General features: G+C 36.4%; 2 protein-coding genes across 8 annotated transcripts in view; one reads left to right on the forward strand and one right to left on the reverse strand.

Moving 5' to 3' along the window:
• LOC143236930 (homer protein homolog 2-like) overlaps positions 1-1,508 on the reverse strand; it is a 48,705-nt gene extending 47,197 nt beyond the window's left edge. For 2 of the 4 annotated variants that reach the window (XR_013019805.1, XM_076475624.1), the window contains exon 1: positions 1,330-1,508. Coding sequence is in view for 1 of the 4 variants with exons in the window: in XM_076475624.1 (XP_076331739.1) it covers positions 1,330-1,355 (26 nt within the window). In the remaining 3 variants the exon portion in view is untranslated. The remainder of the gene's footprint in view (positions 1-1,329) is intronic. The other 2 variants (XM_076475626.1, XM_076475627.1) reach the window with 1 other exon arrangement.
• LOC143236929 (aryl hydrocarbon receptor nuclear translocator homolog) overlaps positions 1,505-19,147 on the forward strand; it is a 145,614-nt gene continuing 127,971 nt past the window's right edge. For 2 of the 4 annotated variants that reach the window (XM_076475620.1, XM_076475622.1), the window contains exons 1-2: positions 1,556-1,804; positions 11,452-11,503. In XM_076475620.1, coding sequence (XP_076331735.1) covers positions 1,753-1,804; positions 11,452-11,503 — 104 coding nt within the window. In that variant the 5' untranslated portion in view covers positions 1,556-1,752. Of the gene's footprint in view, positions 1,805-11,451; positions 11,504-19,147 lie in introns of all 4 variants that reach the window. The other 2 variants (XM_076475618.1, XM_076475623.1) reach the window with 2 other exon arrangements.

Below are 19,147 nucleotides of genomic sequence, written 5' to 3' on the forward strand. Positions count from 1 at the left end.
TCCAAGTAATAATGCCCATATTTTTTAAAAGATGTCACAGAAATTACACCTCACTGCACTTGAAACCCATGATTTAAAGAGTGATATAATTGAGATCTTTAAAATGATTAAATATCTTGGAGGATAAAAGCTGCAGATTTTGTTATGGTTAATAATTCTATAACTAGAAGCAACCAATATAAAATGTATAATCAGAGCTTCACGTTGAATTTTAAGGAAATTCTTTTTCTCTCAAAAAACAGGGGATGTATGAAATAAGCTTCCAATTAGATCACTTTCTGTGAGAAGTGTAAATCAGTTTAAGTGCCACCTTCAAAAATATTTAAGACACAGAGAAGGAACTTGTATACAGCCAAGACCCTGCTACATTGTCCTCCACTCCTCAATGTACAAGAACAGCAAAGCAAACTCACCATTTAAAATAGCAAAAACCTAAACCCACTTTTACTTTTTCGGGAATTATCTATTCCCTTTTAACACATTGTCTCCCACACAACCCATCAGTGGGTTGTGAGTCTTACAGTAAAACCCACACAACCCACTGATGAGTAATGCTCTATTTTCTTTATATATATATATATATATACACACACACTCTTCCTAAAAAAAATACTTGTAAAATGACTAGTGGGACCCTGTAAAGTATTGACAAAATAGGCTTGGAAGTCAACATGTTAATTTCTTATATAGGACTGGCCTTCATTACTGTCAATAGTAACTTATTCTACAGGGTGGCCATAAGTCCCTACCCATCCACATATCTTATGTATCCAGTGTATCTTTGTGCTATCCCTCATTCTTGAGGAATAATATTATGCGACACCATGTTCCGCGAGACATTTTCCTCAACATAGCAGGGGTTATTGTTCCAAATGCCACGATAACAGCTGCCTTCAACTCATCATTAGTATTATTAAATATAACATAATAAAATATGGATGGGTAGGGACTTATGGGCCACCCTGTATAATGAATCATCCTAAAAAGAAAAGAAAATTATCTTAACTAGAGCCTAGCTTGTCTTTTTCAATCCTTAAAATTTGTGAACTCTTAACCTGTTATCTTCAGAATAAAGCACAAATAAATAAATAACAGCATATTATTAATATATTAATATTACTATTGTTAGTGTTACGTCGAGTTTAATTTCTAGCTCTAACATTCACTAACCCTCAAAGCAAACTTTTAATTAAAAAGTTATTAAATTTATATTTGAGTAAAGATTATAGTAATACTTCTAATAATATTAATAACAATTAAAATGAAATTCGTTTAGCTAATTATTAATATTAGTATCAATAAAGTTTTTAATATTGTAATTATATTCACCCCATAGTTGCACTTTCTTTAGTCATAAGTGTTATATATCCTAAACGACAAAAAATCCAAACACACACTTCAACTATTAATGAAAATTTAAAATTATCAACAGTTGCTAATTTTGTCCTTCTCCTTCAACCTCAACTGGTCTATCTTGCACCATTAGCCCCAACCAAAACAAAAGCTTTGATTTGAACGCATGCGTAAAGCAGGTGATATAACCCTAACTCACGTCAATCTCGACTTCAACGAGAAATGGTTGGTATTGACTTTTCGAGGTCAGTTTCATTACGGTGTTAATAGTTGTTTAGTTCTTATTTTATCTTAATGGTCTTTTATATTAACAGCTCTTTCGATATGTTAATGTGGTCAGAGAAAGAAGATTTTTGAGTTAAGTATAAAGGACACTACTATAAATAAAAAGAGCATTTTATGCATGGTATGGCAACACCAGATGCACCAGCTTCTGCTCAACCAGTTCCAGGTGAGTATAGTTAGGCCTAGTTACAATATTTGAGCTAAAAAGAGTAACTAAGCCTAAGCACAAAATATTTTAACAGGCATTTGTTTGGATTATGTATGATCAGCATTATGATACATCTAGTGTTGCGCCCGTGAATTTTAGTTTAGAATAAAAAGTCGGTTTCAAGTGTTATGCAGAAATTCTGAAATGTATATTGACAACGTATCAAGTATTTATAAAGGGCTATGTAAAATAATAAGAAAATTATAGTAGACGTGTAGAAATAAGTTAGCAAGCAAACTGGATAGAACAAAGAAATGGTTCATTATAAATGGAGTTCAGTAAAAGTAAAACTGCATTAATGTTACAAGCGAAGTACTTCAGGGCTCAGTATTTCAGAACATTTGCTCTTTTTGATTTACATTAATGACAGATGAAGGAGTGGTCAATAAATTACTTAACTTTGCAGATGGTATTAAGGTCTTGCTATGTCTGAAAAGGATGGTGTTTTACAAAAAAGATTTTGATCATTTAGTGAGTTTGGCAAATGGATTTTAATTGTAATAAATGTAAGACAATGCATGTATGTTATCGTAATTTCAAACATAAGTATAATTTGGCTGGCAATACCCTTAACAGTGTCATGAAAGAAAACTTAATGATCAGTGATTGATTAGTCTCAGGATTTTTAAATACAAATTGACCAAGTACACACCCTTTCATTTGTCCAAATAACAAGTAATGTCCTTGAAAAAAAAGGCATGAACTCTATTTAATGAACCATTATTGACATAAATTTATTATATATTTTATTACATTACTTTTTTAAAACTTCTTTTACTAGATTAGCATTTTTTCCCCACTATTAAAATAAGACTTGCCTATAAATTCTGGAGAACTCTTTATCACCAATTTAAGAAATGAAATAACAATGAAAAATAGAGGATTGTATGATCTAATCTTTGATCTTTAAAACTCTAGCATAAAATTATGCTGCTCTGTTACTTTATCAATTTTTAATATCTCAATTATTGTACTCACAAGCAAGATGATGTCATTTCCAGTATTTTTCATAGAATGTTTAGGATTAAGGAATATCACTAACATTTTTTTTTTTAGTGGGAGAGAATAAACTGTTTAAATCTTTCACATATTTTTCAACAAAATCCTTTCATTAGTATCCTTTAATGGTCCATTTCACATTCTTATATTCTGTTTACATAAATCCTTTTACCATTATCAACCAGCTTTTTTTTTTACAAGTCCTTTTTTGATTTTTCTTGTAAATCTTTCAGTATTAGATACAGTTAAGTTTCTTTGCATAGTTTTTTACTGTCACATTACTAAAAATTAGAGATGGAATGAAAATTTCATCCAGTTCGATATTAATATTTCAAGAAAGCAGATAGCATTTCAGTCAACATATTACTTCATATTTTGCAGTCATAATACTACTTGTGTGTACATCATTTATAATAACTATTGTACTATTTAGCTCAAGGTTGCCTTCTAACAGCTTCTACACATAGCAGCATTTTTAAGGTAATTATACAGTGGTCTTGACAGTCATTGCAGTATTTAGTTTAGATAGATAATATGCCCATCCATGTTATTTATGATGTTTGCCACAGATGTCCATAGAAGTAACAGCAAGCCCAACCAAACAAGCTTTTCAGGGAAATGGGGCTCTAAAGAGCTGCCTCATGCCACCATATCCATGATTCTCTTAAAACAGTAGTTTTCACAGAGTGGTTCTTTTCTCTACCATTTCTCTTTTGTTGTGTAGTTTCCAGATGCTCTGCTCTCCTCTGATGTTAGTCCCATGTTTTTCACACCCTTGCTCAAACCATTGGTCATCTCCCTATACTATTTATGCCCAAATCCTATTTCTTGTTCCTTTTTGTTTGTGGTCATCTGAAATCAGATGTTTTATCATTAACATATCATTTGTTTTCTTATTACCATACCTAAGTTTTCCTGTATCTGGATTGAAGTTTTCTACCCAATTTGTTGGCTGTTTGTGAATACAACAACTTCTTTATATTGATTTCCCTACTTTTCATTTCCTATTTGTATTCCCATTCTTATCTGAATAGACTCCAATGTCCGGGTGCATGACCTCAGATATATTTCTCACACAGCTTCTTTCCTTGACTATTATTCTCATTTATCCATTGAAACCTTTCTCTCAAAGAATAATTCATTCCACTACCCTAACAGGCTAGTTTCGTCAACTTACCAAGCTGGCATATTCATCTTTATCTCCAGAATTTCAATATTCTTTCAAGGTACCATCTCAACATCATACCTTTTCCCTGTTTGCTCAGCTTTGTTATCCTTTAGAAAAAATTATCCAGACTGGTATGTGGATCACGTCTAACACCTTCATCTTCTATTATTTACATCATGTGGCTATTTCTTTTTCACCTGTAGATTGCATTCTGCTTGTAGTCATTTTACACACTAATTCAAATGGGAATTTATTTTATAAGTTTCTTTTTTCTTTCTTTTTCCTCACGGGGAATGGTAGATAAAATAGACGAATATACGAGTATGATAATCTTCTAAAATGATCTAAAAAGCTTCGTTTATCACACCTTGTATTTCATCAACAGTATCATTGACGAATGAATTATGTGATATAATTCAGAAAAGTATTTTTTCTCTGTTTAAGTTTGAAATTAAAGTAAACTGGCTTTTTTGCACAATCGTAATAATGAGATGAGAAGAGGGTACAATATTTATATCATAGACAGAGCTCTATTACAGAATTGGAAGATAGCCAATACAGCAAACAAAATTGCTCAATTCTGCTCAAAGAGGAGTTGTACCTCTATATATATTTATTGCTTGAAACCTATCCTAAAGAAAGATCTGAACCAGCCAAAATGATTACAACAGTTATACCCGTATTGCACACCTCTGAGATGGAGGATTCCACAAGAACATTAATAGGTTCACCTTGCTGTATATTGTATGACAAATATGCCCATTCCAGACTGTGGCTCATGGACTCTCATGAGTGCAGCTAAAGGGGAAATTGCTGCTCATTCCTTAGGTTGAATATGTCAGGGGTGACCTGCTTTTTAAAATGGGGTTTTGTTGTCACCTGTTGCATTGTCTCTCCTGTAGCATTCCTTTAGAATTTCCAAATTCCAAAGTACTTCTCTTATTCTACAAGTCAAGTATAGGAGTCCTTATCACTTACCAATTCCTAGCTATTGGAATCATGGTCCATGGAGGCTTTGTCCTGAATGTATTAAGTATCATTCAGTCTATAGTAGAATGGTCATGTTGTGTTGGTGTAAATGGTGTAGAACTCTCCTTCAGTGGGAAACTAGAAGTCAAAATACCAGAACCTACCTGGTTATGGATTAGAGATGTTCAACCAAAATGCTCTTCTCTCGAGCTGGAAAGCCCACATCTTATTTTGTGGACAGTTGGTTCCCAGGAGATCTGGTGTTGAAAAAGAACTGAACCAGCCTATAAATATGCTAATTGGCTGGGGAACCACTATCTTACCATCTCCTGTAGAAATATTCCAAGCAGATCTGGTTTTAGAAAGGAGCTAGTCCAGCCAAGAGTGATTCTGGTTTGCCAAAGAACTGCATCTTACCATCTCGTAGGTATCTGTTCTGGAAGGTCTAGTTTTTAAAAGGAGCCTTGACCAACTACCAGAAAAAAAACATTTGGTTTTGGATTTGAGTAAACCATCATGTTCCAACTCCCTTGTACTGTTTTTTAAATATTGGGTTCTTGTGGGACAGTTATTAGTTATGTATCTGCACACATGCAGAGATTAGGAAGACAGAATGGAATATTTTTTCTTCTTTTTCTGTCTTGAAATGAAGATTGTAGAAACCCTCTTCCTATCACTGACTGGACAATAAATTCCTGATGCTTTCTGATTTTTGAAAAGAGTTGATCCACTGAGTACAGTCTGGTGCACATCAATCTGTATTTTGAACAAACTGATTAACTAAGGAATCCCCATCCTACCATCTCCTACAGGTTGGTTTCTGGAAGATCTTATTTTGGAAAGGGTTGGACCAGTCAACAGGTCTACCCTCAAGGATGTGCTCCTCTTTTGTGCTCAAATTAATGACACACGTTAATGATCTATGAAGAGTATATCTGATACAGATGTGGTATGTTCTCTTCAAATTCTTTCTGAATGATATTTATCTAGGTAAATTTTGCACTGGTCTTTCCACTAGGTTGGTGTGTGATTCCAGTTATTATTTAAGAAAGGTAATATATTGCATTGGAAGTTAATATTTTCCTGCACTGAAAATATATTTTTTTCCCCCACTTCCAGTGTTTCTTTTCTATCTAATCTCTAAATGGAGGTTGAATTTTATGGAGGGAGCCAGTTAAATAATGTTGAAACTTGGGGTAAGTTGGTGTTTTAAGGCTACTGGTGGGCAGAAACATCTGTGGATATAAAGGTCAATACTGAGAAAAGCTGTTATGTGAAAGGAGGTAAGTATCCATTAGAAGTATATTTTTAGTGTAGGAAAATAACTTTACTCACTCTCTGGTGGGTCTTTTCCAAGATATAGATGACCAGGAGAGCTGTCTCAGATGCTTTTTCCACATCTTTATTTGCCCACCAAACTGTTACACCTTTGGTACATCTGTAGTGGTTTAATATTTGATTCACAGCCCTTCTCTTCAGGTTAACTATAGCTGTATATCTTTTCATTTGAGTCTGGTGAACTTTTGATGGGATGCTCCTTTCCTTAGGCCTGTATTTGCTTTATACACATGGCATTGAATTATACAATCTCCCTTTTCCTTTGGGATTCATATCATTTTAGGTGACTGGTTCACTTCTTCAAGTCAGTCTTAATCCCTATGCTGTATATCATTCATTCTTTTGGAGCTCTTTTGGATTTGTCTTGATATTTTCATGTGCAATATGATTTCTCTTTTTTTAAGGACTTTTTTTGAGTCCATTGCTCATTGGAATAGCCCATGCATGTTATTTTCAGTGTATTCTTCCCAACCATTGTAGTATATCTAGAAATTCAGTGTTTTATGTGCCTGTCCTCTCCTTTTGTTTTTGCTATCATAGTTGCTTGCTCAAACGTTTTTCTTAAACTTCATTCAGACATTAGGATTCATATGGACTCACTTCTTGAATAACTGAATATTCATACTAATGTGCCTTCTCCTCAACTACTTAACTGTTTTCTCTGACTTAAAGACATTCTTTGTTGCCATTTCTCAATTTCCAGTGTTTGGAATCTATTTCACCAGCTTGTGGCAGACCATTTAACTTCTGTTTCCATTTCTAGTTCCTAATTTACATTACTTCATTTCTTTCTAACCACCCTCTTGCATTACCTCTCATCATTTCACTTTACCATTCTGGTGGGCTTTTCTTAAGAGCTTCATTCTTTTCACCACAGTGGATTGTGCCTCTGTTCTCTTCCTCCTTACTTGACTCCTTTGTTGGGACAGAATGCTCTCCTTGATAATACACATCTCTCTCATGCTTATCTGTGTGGTCTTTGTCAGGCTCCATTTATTCACCAAGAAATCTTTGGAGGGTAGTCCTGACTCACTGAAGACATGGGTTAAAGAATTATTTTATATTGATCCATCAGCAACACCCCCTTCTTTTGGGCCATCCTACTGTGGCCTACCTTTCAGCTTTTTTTAATGGTTGTTTAACCATAGATAGCTGGTTTCCATCATTTCTGATTATCAGACAACTTTATCAAATATACTTTGCTCTTCTGTGTCATCAGGTTTCTCTTCTACACTTTTTGCTTGTCATGCTCCTGTACCTGACTATGTCCTTAACCCTCTGTGTACGAGCATACTCCGCTATACATATCACAATTTTTAGTGACTTTTTATTACTTTTTATTGATTTTATACTAATTATTATGCCATAAAATCATAGTTAATAATCCATATTTTAATGATATATAAGTTTTAAGTTCTTAATTTTATTGATATATTTTTTTAAATATGAATTTTTTCCTGGTGTAAGAAATGCAACATTTTTTTACTAGACATCCCCTCTTCTGTAAGTTATTCACCATCCCTCCAGTAAGTACTAAATTTAACATAATTTACTTATTGTAATATCGGCATCACTCGGACAATGCAGTACTTTCATAGCTTTGGTTACAGATCTATCAACTGAAAGTTGAGCCCCTTTTGCCACACTCATCCGTCACATCCTCTCTTTCAGGATTTGTTAATAGTTCTTTCTTATGTTTAAAACTATATTATTTATAACTAAAATAAAGTGAAGGTTTTTATTTATCAAATGGCATATATTATGTTGTATTCTATGCAGAGAATTGGCAATTTCTTTTTCAGTACAAGCTTCATTCCCACCATAAACATAGACTAGCTTGGGTGAATTGGTAACAGCTCTTGTTGCATAGTTATAAACCCAGAAAAACAGTGATAGTTATGGGACAATTTCTGTTGGTTTTTTTGTTGCTTGGTATTATTCTGTGTTCTTTTGTGCATTATTTAATTCCATGAAAATTAATTAGTACATTACTACCATGGGGATCATAGTTCCAACCTTCCTTAAATGTCCCAACCATTGATATCAGCCCCTTGGTTCATTAGTAACAATAATAGATTCCACCCATATCTATGGGGTGTTTCCACTCAGTTGAAATGTCTCTAGAGGTTGTGAGCACTACTGTATGGTTTGAAGGTCTGTAGGGTCTCAGCTCTTAGAATTTCTGGATGTGTAAAAGCCTTCACCATAGATCTATGGGTGCCACCACCATTACCCTTCCAACCTGTAGCATCTCTGCCTCCTTGGATTTTGAAACTTTGTTCCAAGGCTATCAGAAATTTGTTAATTGAGAGGGTAGTAGAGAGAGTCATACCAGTTCTTCCAAGGTTTTATTCCTATTTGTTTGTTGTACACAAGAAGAAGAGAGAGTGGCATCTGGTTATCAATTATTCTCATCTAAATCAATTCTTAGATCCTTCGAAGTTCATGATGGAATCATTCTTCATTCTGCTTTGGCATTTTTAACCATGAATGTGAATGACAAAGTTTGATGTTGCTGGTGCCTATCTATATATTCCTATAGCAGAGTTTCCCTGCCAGTACCTGCAATTTGTGCACAAAGGTCAGGTGCTGTAGTTCATGACTTTATCCTTTGAACTAGCATTAGGACTATATGCATTCTGCCAAATTGTATGAACTTTTTCTCATTATTTCTGTTCTATACGCCTGTGCATACACCATTAGATGGACAACTGTTACTTCTGACACCATCTTGTCAGTTTGCAGAATGTCACACCCAGATTCTGCTTTCAGAAGCAACCAGGACAGTCTTTATTATCTAAGCCAAGAAATCCTGTTCTCTCTCCAACTTGATATGTTATGTATCTGTGTCTCTTTCTTTCAACAGAAGTCATTTGGGTACAGCTGACTCTTCTTTGGCTCCACACTATGCAGGTAGTCTGACTCTTCCTAACATTTCCCTCTGTGTGCATGGTTGCTTCTTTTGTGAGGATGTGGACATCACTTGAAGCTCTTATTCCTTTGGGATGAGTGCACAAGATCTGTTTGTTGGTCCTTAAGCAACCAATGGATCCTGAACAGTGACCCACTGGATTTTCTGGTCTGCTTGTTCAGGATCATCATCTTCAATCTTGAGTGGTGGCTAGATTAGAACAATACTACAATAGGTGTTTCTCTGCTGCCACCTTATCCACAGGTCCAACTCTTCACAGATGTGTCACTTGAGGGATGGGATGCACATCTCTGCAGTAAGGAATTCCAGGGTGTATGGAATATGATGATGTTTTGTTACACATCAGTGTTTCATAACATTTTGCTGTTTAAAGGGTGCTTTCTCAAGGTCTGGATTTATTGAGGGGAAAAACTGTCATGCTTCACTCTGACAATTCCATGGTCGTGTCTTAATTTCTTGTGAAGGGGTACTTGATCTAGATATCTTTGTTTTAAAATGATGGATCTTCTTTATTGGACTCATTTCCATCATATCATCCTACTGCCTTGCCATGTTTGGGGGGTGATGAATTTGATAGCAGAACAATTGTCTTGACCAAACCAGGTTCTTCTGACAGAAAATATGTTGCATCACAGGGTTTACCATTGTATTTGTTCTCAGTTTGGGAAATCGATGATCAAAGCATTTATCAGTCATTGGAACACTTGATTTTCAGTATCTCACCCTCATATATATGTCCTTGATATGATTTGTTCCAACCCTTTCTCATGTTGTGTTATTAGCACTAGATTGGCTGGTTCAAACCTGGTTTTTGCTTCTGCATTACCTGAAGGGTGCTTACTTTCTCTTTGGCTACCTCTGTTGAGGTAGCTATGATCTGACATTGTACACCCAATCATCATTAATCTTGTGTCAATACATTGTTTATGAGAGAAGGTCTATTGTTTCCTTATAATTCCAAATACAGAGTGGTCCCATCCTAGGCACTTTGTTGAACAAAGTGTGTTCCACATCTTTTCCATAATTTCAGAGATATATGGAATTTATCTTGCTCACATGGTTGGGTAGTAAATATGAGTATTGATAATTCCAGACTGGATGAGTTCCATTTTATTGGATTGGGTATAGCATGTGGAATTCCATTATTCTGAGTTTGTAGTGTTGCCTTTTTAACTTCCTCAGGTTGAGGATTGTGTGTGTCCACTTTGGTGTTGCTTACCTTCTTGTAGTGATTCCATGGGACTGGAATGCATCACTCTACAGCCACGGGTTGGCATCCACTCACAAGTGTATGTATTAAGATCCAAATGACTTAGCCATCAACATGGGATTTAGAGACCATGGCTTTATAATTCCAACCCCAAGCCATGGAGTCTTGGCTACCTGGTTTGGGGAATGGTCAGTAGTGATGATGGATCATGTAAATTACTATCCCCAGTTCATGAATTAGGTTCTGGATGAAGAGTATACCTGTTCCAGATGTAGCATGGTTCTCCACTACAGTGCTAATCTTCTAATGACATACAATCTGTGCAAAAGCATTCTGAATGGATAATGGTCTTACCAGTTTTTCCACCTTATCAAAGTGGGATTCTAGCTGTAGTGTGAGAGAAGGTAAATAAGGTTTGGATATTAACATTTGCTTAAATTGAAAATGTATTTCCAACATCTCACACTCTCTTGCCTTGCCCTTTCTCCCCACCAAGAATTGATCTGAGAGACTGAATTGGGTTAATCCTAAAAAAGCAATAGCATTATCTGAATGATAGAGAGTGCAGTGACGTGGGTGGAAATGTCATGAGACAGATATCACCAAGGGCAATTAAATGAGGAATGAAAGACTGGAATGAACAAGAAAAAAATCATACCAGCACTTAATTAAGTGGGCAGAGGAAGGAAATCCTAACAGTCAAGTAATAATGTGAGGGAGGGTAACTATTGGAATACATTTTCAGTTTAAGAAAACGTTAACTCTTGCGTTCTTATGAACAACCTGTATAATTTCTTTTATTAATTTTTGACAAGAATGTAATATAAATATCAGCATATTTTTAGTCAGCAGTTAGTTATTTTATCTTTTATCACCATAAGCTGTGCATTACCTATTAAACTCTTTACGGTATTATTGTTTTGACTGTAGCAGAAATATATTTCTGTGACTTTTAAATTTGTATTTCTTAAGTGTATTTTCATTCTCAGGAACCGATGCAAGTAAAGTAATCAAAAGAAGAAAAACTTCTGATATTAGAGAGTAAGTAACTGGCACTCATGAATAATTTGAATTAAGGTTTTAACTGGCAAACTCTGTATGTATTGGTTTGGTATTCAAACAAACTGAAGACTTTTAATGTCTGTTTTACAGAAATTTTTATAATTTATACAGGTATTTTTTTTTATTTATGCAAACGGTACTGAAGCTCTTATGTTTAGATTCATCAAATTGTGTTTTAAAGATAGTTCTGTATTTGTTTGCAGAGTTTGATAGTATTTATAGAAGAATGAAAATCATTACTGTTATGTATTGATGAAATTCTAATGTATACATATTCTGAAACTACAAGTTAAGTTTAAACACTTTTACTCTTATTCTATTATATTTATTGAGTAACCCCTAATGATATAAGCTTTCCAAAATATGGCATTATAATAGATAGAACTTGAAGCAGTTAAAATAATTTTAATATGCTTACAATAATAGAAAATTTTTGAATTTGCTAGTCCACAAGAAGTATTCTTGCAATAACAAAAATATTAAATATTTAAATTTTAGGGTTGTTTACAGTGACATGTCTAGACAAGTGAAATAAAATACCCTTTTTTTGTAATGGTGGGTAAATGCAAATATTCGATTTAATTGAATTGAAGTTGAAATCAACTATTACAGACCAAGTTTCACCTGTCCTCTTCAGTCCAACTTTTGTTTCAAATTACTTCAGGGCACAAGTTGTCAGAAGGAGGTCCAGCTTAAAGTGGCTTTTAAAGGTGTAAAAGTTTGACAATCTTGAGATTAGTAAACTATACATTTTTTTTTATATAATTTCTGGTTATATAAACAATTTTAGCTGATTTCTGGTCAACTTGATGATTAAGATTCCTTGTTTAAAAATATAAACTAATTTGTTTGACTACTTTTAATATACCTTTTATGTTCTTCAAGTCCTCTATGTAATTTTTCTTCCTGTTTTATGAAAATAAACTTTTTTGTAGCATCATGACATGTAGATTGCAGCTTCTGTGTCATTATTCTTTGAATCATTGTCAGTTTTCTGATTTGTATGCTATGATTCATCTTGTTTTTGTAACATTGTTTCTGCACCAAATATGTCCTCTCTGAATTTGGTAAGGATAGCTTTATCTTTACAAGGTAATTCCAATAGATCATATTCCTTTCAAGCAAAATTAATGGTATCTTGTCCTTTTATAGAGTTTGTCCTCAGGCTTGTTATTTTATTGATATTTTCCCTCTATTGTAGATTACCCTTTTCTTCCACCTTTTCTGGATCTTTTTTGCTTATGCCTCTCTCTCTCTCACAAGGCCTTTGGTGTTATTTTGGGGAACTGTGATCTTTTGGTATTGTAGTCTTCTCAAATATCCTATTTTTTTTAACTTGCTGGAGCTTGAGCTGTTCAACTTAAGTATTGAGTTTTCTTGCACTTGTTACACCATCATTTTGTTGTAGTACTGATGGACAATTTAACTCCAGTTGCAGGGCTGGACTAATTCTCACAGCCTTTGATGTGATTTCTCTTCTTTTATGGCTGGATTAATATTGTGTTTTTTATTGTTTCTGAGCTGATATGTCATTCCTTATGCCAAGGGTTTGGTCATCCTAGTTACAGCAATGTGACATTTTCTCATGCTTTACTTTCTACAAGCTCCAATTTAAACTTCTTTATTAATAAATGCTCTGAGTCTATCTAAGAAAAGAGTTTTTCTCTATGCCTATCCAATTATTCATATTTTGTCTAGTTTTTCTCATTGTTCCACATTTTGCTGCTTTACCATCAGTTCTGATTCTGTTCAAATACCTTTTTGTGATACTTTTCACAACAACATTTGTCATCTGCAGATTTTTGGCTGACTATTATATAGTTCTCTGTGAGTGAATCTGGCTTCTCTTTTTAAGTAACTTAAATGCTGTCACAATTCTTGCACAAGTTCCTGCTTTACAGTATATCAGTCTCATTTCTCTCTCTTTAGGAGATGATTCTTGTGAAATTTGGTTTCTTGTCTTTCTCCAACTAATCGACAGATTACCTTATTTTTTAGTGTATGCATTTCATGATTGCAGCTTGTCTATTTCTGTTAAAAGTTGCAGAGCTGCATTCTCAGCCACTTTTGTTAGTCAGAAATTTCATGTGCCTCTATTGGCTCCATTTTATTTTTAATTCTTTCTCAAACTTTTTGGTTACATCTTTCATAGTTACCAAGACATAGTAATCAGTGGGACTTAAGTATGATATTAAGTTTGTTGGCTTTTCCTTTTGAACTTCTCTCAGTGTGGATTCCTGTACATGGTGAGGGGACCTCCCAGGGAAGGTTCTGTTCTTTCAGGTTACCTCCTCTGGGATCTAAACATCCACCCACATGTTAGCCGTGTGTGGTGGCCCGTGAAGGGGAGGAGAAGATCCTGGTGGTTGAAGGGTCAAACCCTAACACAACACTTTGGCCTTGAATTCCTGTAGACGGGCAGCCTTTGGGTGGCCCCCCTTGGGTCATTCAGTTGGTCGACTTGGGCTAGGGTCAACCAAATACCAGTGTTGGAAGTTCTCAATGGGTGTTGTGGACATTATGTCTAATGCTGGTGTTGGGGTATAGTGCTCACGAAGCCCTGGTGTTGTTGCAGTGTCCTTGCTTGACATTGTAGTGCATCCCCTTAGAGGCTCCATGGTGGGTGGGGTCAGTAGGCACTGAAATTTTCTTTTTTCCTATGGATCCTCCAAGTAAAAATGTAAATAAAATAGTGAAAAAACAGTCAATAGGTAAACAATCACATCTTCAAGACTCTGATCAGCAATCTTCAACATCTGTACCACCTGTTGTACCTCATTTTCTCATCCTACATTCTCTTTCAGATAAATCTTTAAGGCAAATGTCCCCCTTTTTTATTCAGAAGGGACTGGAGGGACTTGCTGGCTCTCCAGAGTCAGTAAAGAAGCTTCGATCTGGAGACATATTGGTTGAAACATCCACATCCCAACACGGTGAATTCCTCTTGAACTCAAAGGCAATTGGGGATACACTTCATGCTACATTGAATTCATCACGACGAGTTATTGTTCAGAGGGATTTGAAAAATGTCTCCAAGTCAGAGATTCTCACTGGTTTCTCCACTCAAGGAGTTTCTGCAGTGATATGCATCTCCACTTGCAAAGATGGAGTTACACTGCCGACAGATATTCTAATTTTGACATTTACATCACCATGTGCATCTGCCACCATCAAGGCAGGTTATCTAAATTGCAGGGTATGGATATACATTCCAAAAAGAGGTGCAGCATTTGAAAATGACTCATAATATTACTTATTTTGAGGCTTGGACATTGCTGTCCACCACTTCATCTCGGACATGTGCTGCTGCACTTCATTCCACAACTACAGGGGAGTGCAAACAGATTTCTCTGTGCCTCCAAGAGAATCATTCTCAAAACAAATGAAAAGCCTTTTGACTTCCATGGTGAAAATCAACTTTTTACACCCATCTTTGATCCTCCCATACATTCCAACAAAACCCAAGATCCATTGGTTCCAGGTACAGGCATTTCTTCAGATCTTTTTTTTCCCACCCCAAGATGCAAAACAATCATTTGTTCGTATCCTCTGTCACTGGAATCCCCTTCCAACAACAAGGATCTGCCCAATCGACCTAGGGCAGGATCCATGGAGGTCAATAGACCTCCCCCGAAGAAGGACTGTAAAGAAATAGATGTGGTCGTAAACAGAAGGGTACTCCAGCCAATTTGCCAACACATCATTGAAAATTGCCACCTTGAAACAATGAAACTGTCAAGGTTTATGTTCTAATCTGGATGACATCAAAACACTGATTACTTCCTACCATCCTGTATGTCTTTCCTTACAGGAAATATTTCTAAAACCTACCGATACAGTCACCTTTTGGTAGTTTTCTCTATAGAAATGACAGGCTGTGTGATGGACGAGTACATGGAGGGGTAGCACTGTTGGTTGATCAGCATGTGCCCACCCTGTCTTTGTCACTCAACACAGCCTTGTAGGTCGTAGCCATCTGTGTTTCCTTGGGTCATACTATCACTATTTGTTCTCTCTACCTGTCACCTGGTGAGACATGATCAATCAGACCTTGATGCTCTCATTGAACAGTTGCCATCTCCCTTTCTAATCCTGGAGAACTTTAATGGACATCATCCCCTCTGGGGAAGTGCTGGTATTGATAGAAGGGGTCGCTCTGTACAGCACATGCTCTCTGATCACAAGCTTTTTCTTTTTAATACTGGTTCTTCCACTTATTTTCATGCACCCCGGACCCCCCTACTCAGGCACGGCTGTGCCTCGCTGTGGCGCCTCTGGCGCCAGGCTATATACCTTTTCCTCTTTTTTTCATAAATGTCATTGGCATGCCTGATAGAAGGCTCAAAAGTGGGCCTGGAATATTTTCTGTAGATATCCCACACTTTCAAACTGCATCACTTTCCAGTGGACCCGTGCACATTCTTGGTGAGTAAGACGTTAAAGTCAGGAGGAATCTTGGATTAAGTTTACAACAAGCATATCTTTTTACCACCAGTTCCAAAGTCACACGGGACAAGATTCGGAAGGTCAGTGGGCAATATAATTCTGTCCCCCTCTCGAGCTTACTCTCTGATGGCCAAGAAGTAGCCAATATCTGGAGCAATGCTGATATTGTAGATGAAAGCTTTCGCCAGGTATCTAGCACTTCTATTTATTCCTCCACTTTCTCAGCCATTAAGACTCAGGCAGAGCGATCACCTCCACCTTTCGAACTGACTCTCTCTGTGACTATAATTGTCCCTTTAATCTGGTGGAACTGAAACTGGCCCTTTATCAGTCTGGCAGTACATCTGTTGGACCTGATGATATACACTATGACATCCTGCACCATCTACTTCCTGGTTGTCTTGATATTCTTTTAATTGTTTTTAATCGGATCTGGCAGGAGAATGTTTTTCCTAATGCCTGGCACCAGGCTATTATCTTACCTTTCTCTAAGCCTGGGAAAACTCCTAAGATTCCTTGAAACTACTGTCCAATTGATTCAAGGAACCAAACAACCTCCTTTCACCCACCCAGTGTGAGTTCCGATGACTGCGCTCCACCATAGACCACCTGATTCTACTTGAAACATCAATCAGAGAAGCCTTTCTCAAACAATAACATCTTGTATCAATATTCTTTGACATTGAGATGGCTTATGACACTACATGGAGATATGGCATTTTGCGAGACCTCCATATGTATGGTTTATGTGGCTTTTTACCCATTTTTATTAAACATTTTTTAATGGACAGGAAATTCCAAGTTTCTTTCAGTTCAACACTTTACCATACTTTTCTACAGGAACTTGGAGTTTCTCAGGGCTGTGATTTGAGTGACACACTTTTCAGTACAAATGTTAATGCCATCACTGAACAACTCCCTCTCGCTGTTGCAAACGGGCTCTGTGTCGACGACTTTCACATCACATGTCAGTCATCGAACATTTGATATATTGAGTGGCAACTACAAACTGCCCTCGATCGTGTACTGAAGTGTACCATGGCAAACTGCTTTAATTTCTCTCTCTATAAAACTGTTTGCATGCACTTTTGCTGCCAACGGGGTATTCACCCTGGTTTTGAACTCTGTATTGGCGAATTTTTGCTGCTTGTGGTCCCTGAGACTAAGTTCTTGGGGCTTATCTTTGACTGCCAGCTGACCTTTAAACCATACATTAAGCAGCTACGGGTCAAATGCACAAGAGCACTGAACATCTTCTGTGTTCTCTCTACCACCAGTTGTGGAATGGATTGATGTTCTATGTTAAGATATTATTGTGCTCTTATTTGATCGAAATTTGACTATGGATCACTGGTCTATGGCTCTGCCAGACTCTCGGCCTTAAAGATGCTGGACCCCATTCATCATCAAGAACTTCGACTCTGCACTGGGGCTTTCTACCCGTCCCCAATTCAGAGCTTATATATAGATACTCATGAACCTTCTTTGCACCTTCGCCGTTTGCAACTGTTCTGTTTTCCTTCCTCGGCGGGCCATACTTTTTCAGAACAGACGATCTGCTATTGGTCCTTTTGGCCTTCACGTCCAGGTGCAATTGGATGAATTGGGTCTGTCCTTGAATAACATTGCTGTATCCACTGATCAGCCCATCCCACCATGGCTTATTACAGTCCCCAGATGTGACCATTCTTTAAGTCATCTGAGAAAAGCAGATACTTCTGATTGGAACTACCGTCTTTTATTTACTGAACATTTTTCAAACAATCTTTCCATTGCAATTTATACAGATGGTTCAAAATCAGGTGACTGTGGGCTCTGCCATGGTTTGTTGCAATTCAGTGGTTGCGTGTAGAATCCTCTCTATAGTTTGTGTTCACTGCTGAACTGTATTCCATTTCTCTTGCCCTGTATCATATTGAAGCTAAGCATTACTCCAACTGCACTATTTATACCGACTCGCTTAGTTCTCTACTGGCCCTGGAATCGCTTTATGTTGGTTCACATCCTGTTCTTGCTGATATTCAAAACCGACTGGCCCATTTCTCATTGACATCTACTTCTATCCAGTTTTTCTGGTTACCAGGCCACATTGGTATTCATGGGAACGTGCTTGCAGACAAGGCAGCTAAATCTATCTGCTCTGGCACTATCACCTTTGTGCCTATTCCATACATGGACTATGGTCCTTTATTCAAGGCTCGGCTCCATGCCAGCTGGCAGTCGACTTGGAGTGAGCAACATGAAAACAAGCTTTTCCAAATAAATCCCTATATTGGACTTTGACCATCTTGCTTCCATAAGGATCGGAAGGAGGAAGTTGTTCTTAGTAAACTAGGCATTGGTCACAGTTTTTTGACTCATCGTTTTCTTTTATCTGAAACTGATGCACCAGTGTGTAATCTATGTGACACTCAGATCACTGTAAGCCACATTTTACTTGCCATCGTTATGACTATCAACGACGACACCATTTTAACACTGTTCGGTCCCAAGGTTCGTCATTAGACAGTGTTATTGGTGATGGTAACACTGTCCACCTTGATAAAGTTTTTAGTTTTTTAAAGGATATTAATCTTTTTACTGTCATTTAAATGTTTTAAATTTATATATTAAACCTTTTCTAATGTGGTTCCCTTTTAAGAATCACAATCTCTCTAGTTCGATTTGAAATTAGAAACTCGCCGTAACATTAAATAACTTGACGCCAGGTGAGTAACGCTACTCTTTGAACTATCTTTTAGTCATCCTGGCGAGCTATTATTACAGTTTTGCTGCATGTCTTTTAAACTTTTATCACTTTACTTTTTGAAAATGACACATAACCTGGAACCAGGACTGGAAAGGCAAACTTCATGTAACTGATGGTGGTTCTTGTACTTACCTGTTAGTCTTCCTGGCAGGTGATGTTAATTACCATATTACTACAGAAAGTCTTTTACATCTTCTCTTACTGTGGTTTCTCTCTTAACATTGTAGACTAGATGTCAACATTTGTTTTGTGTTATTTATGTTTTTAAATGCTGTTTTGTTTTACCTTCATTTCCTTTTATGAATTTTACTACATTTACTTTATTTTTACCTTTTTACTGGATGTTTGGTTCAGATATCTTAGCTGCTTTGTGCCATAAAACACTAAATCAACCAACCATTGAACTCTTTTTAAGCTTTTGACTTTAT

The sequence above is a fragment of the Tachypleus tridentatus genome, chromosome 13 (genome assembly GCF_004210375.1).
Source record: "Tachypleus tridentatus isolate NWPU-2018 chromosome 13, ASM421037v1, whole genome shotgun sequence".
NCBI classification, from domain to species: Eukaryota; Metazoa; Arthropoda; class Merostomata; order Xiphosura; family Limulidae; genus Tachypleus; species Tachypleus tridentatus.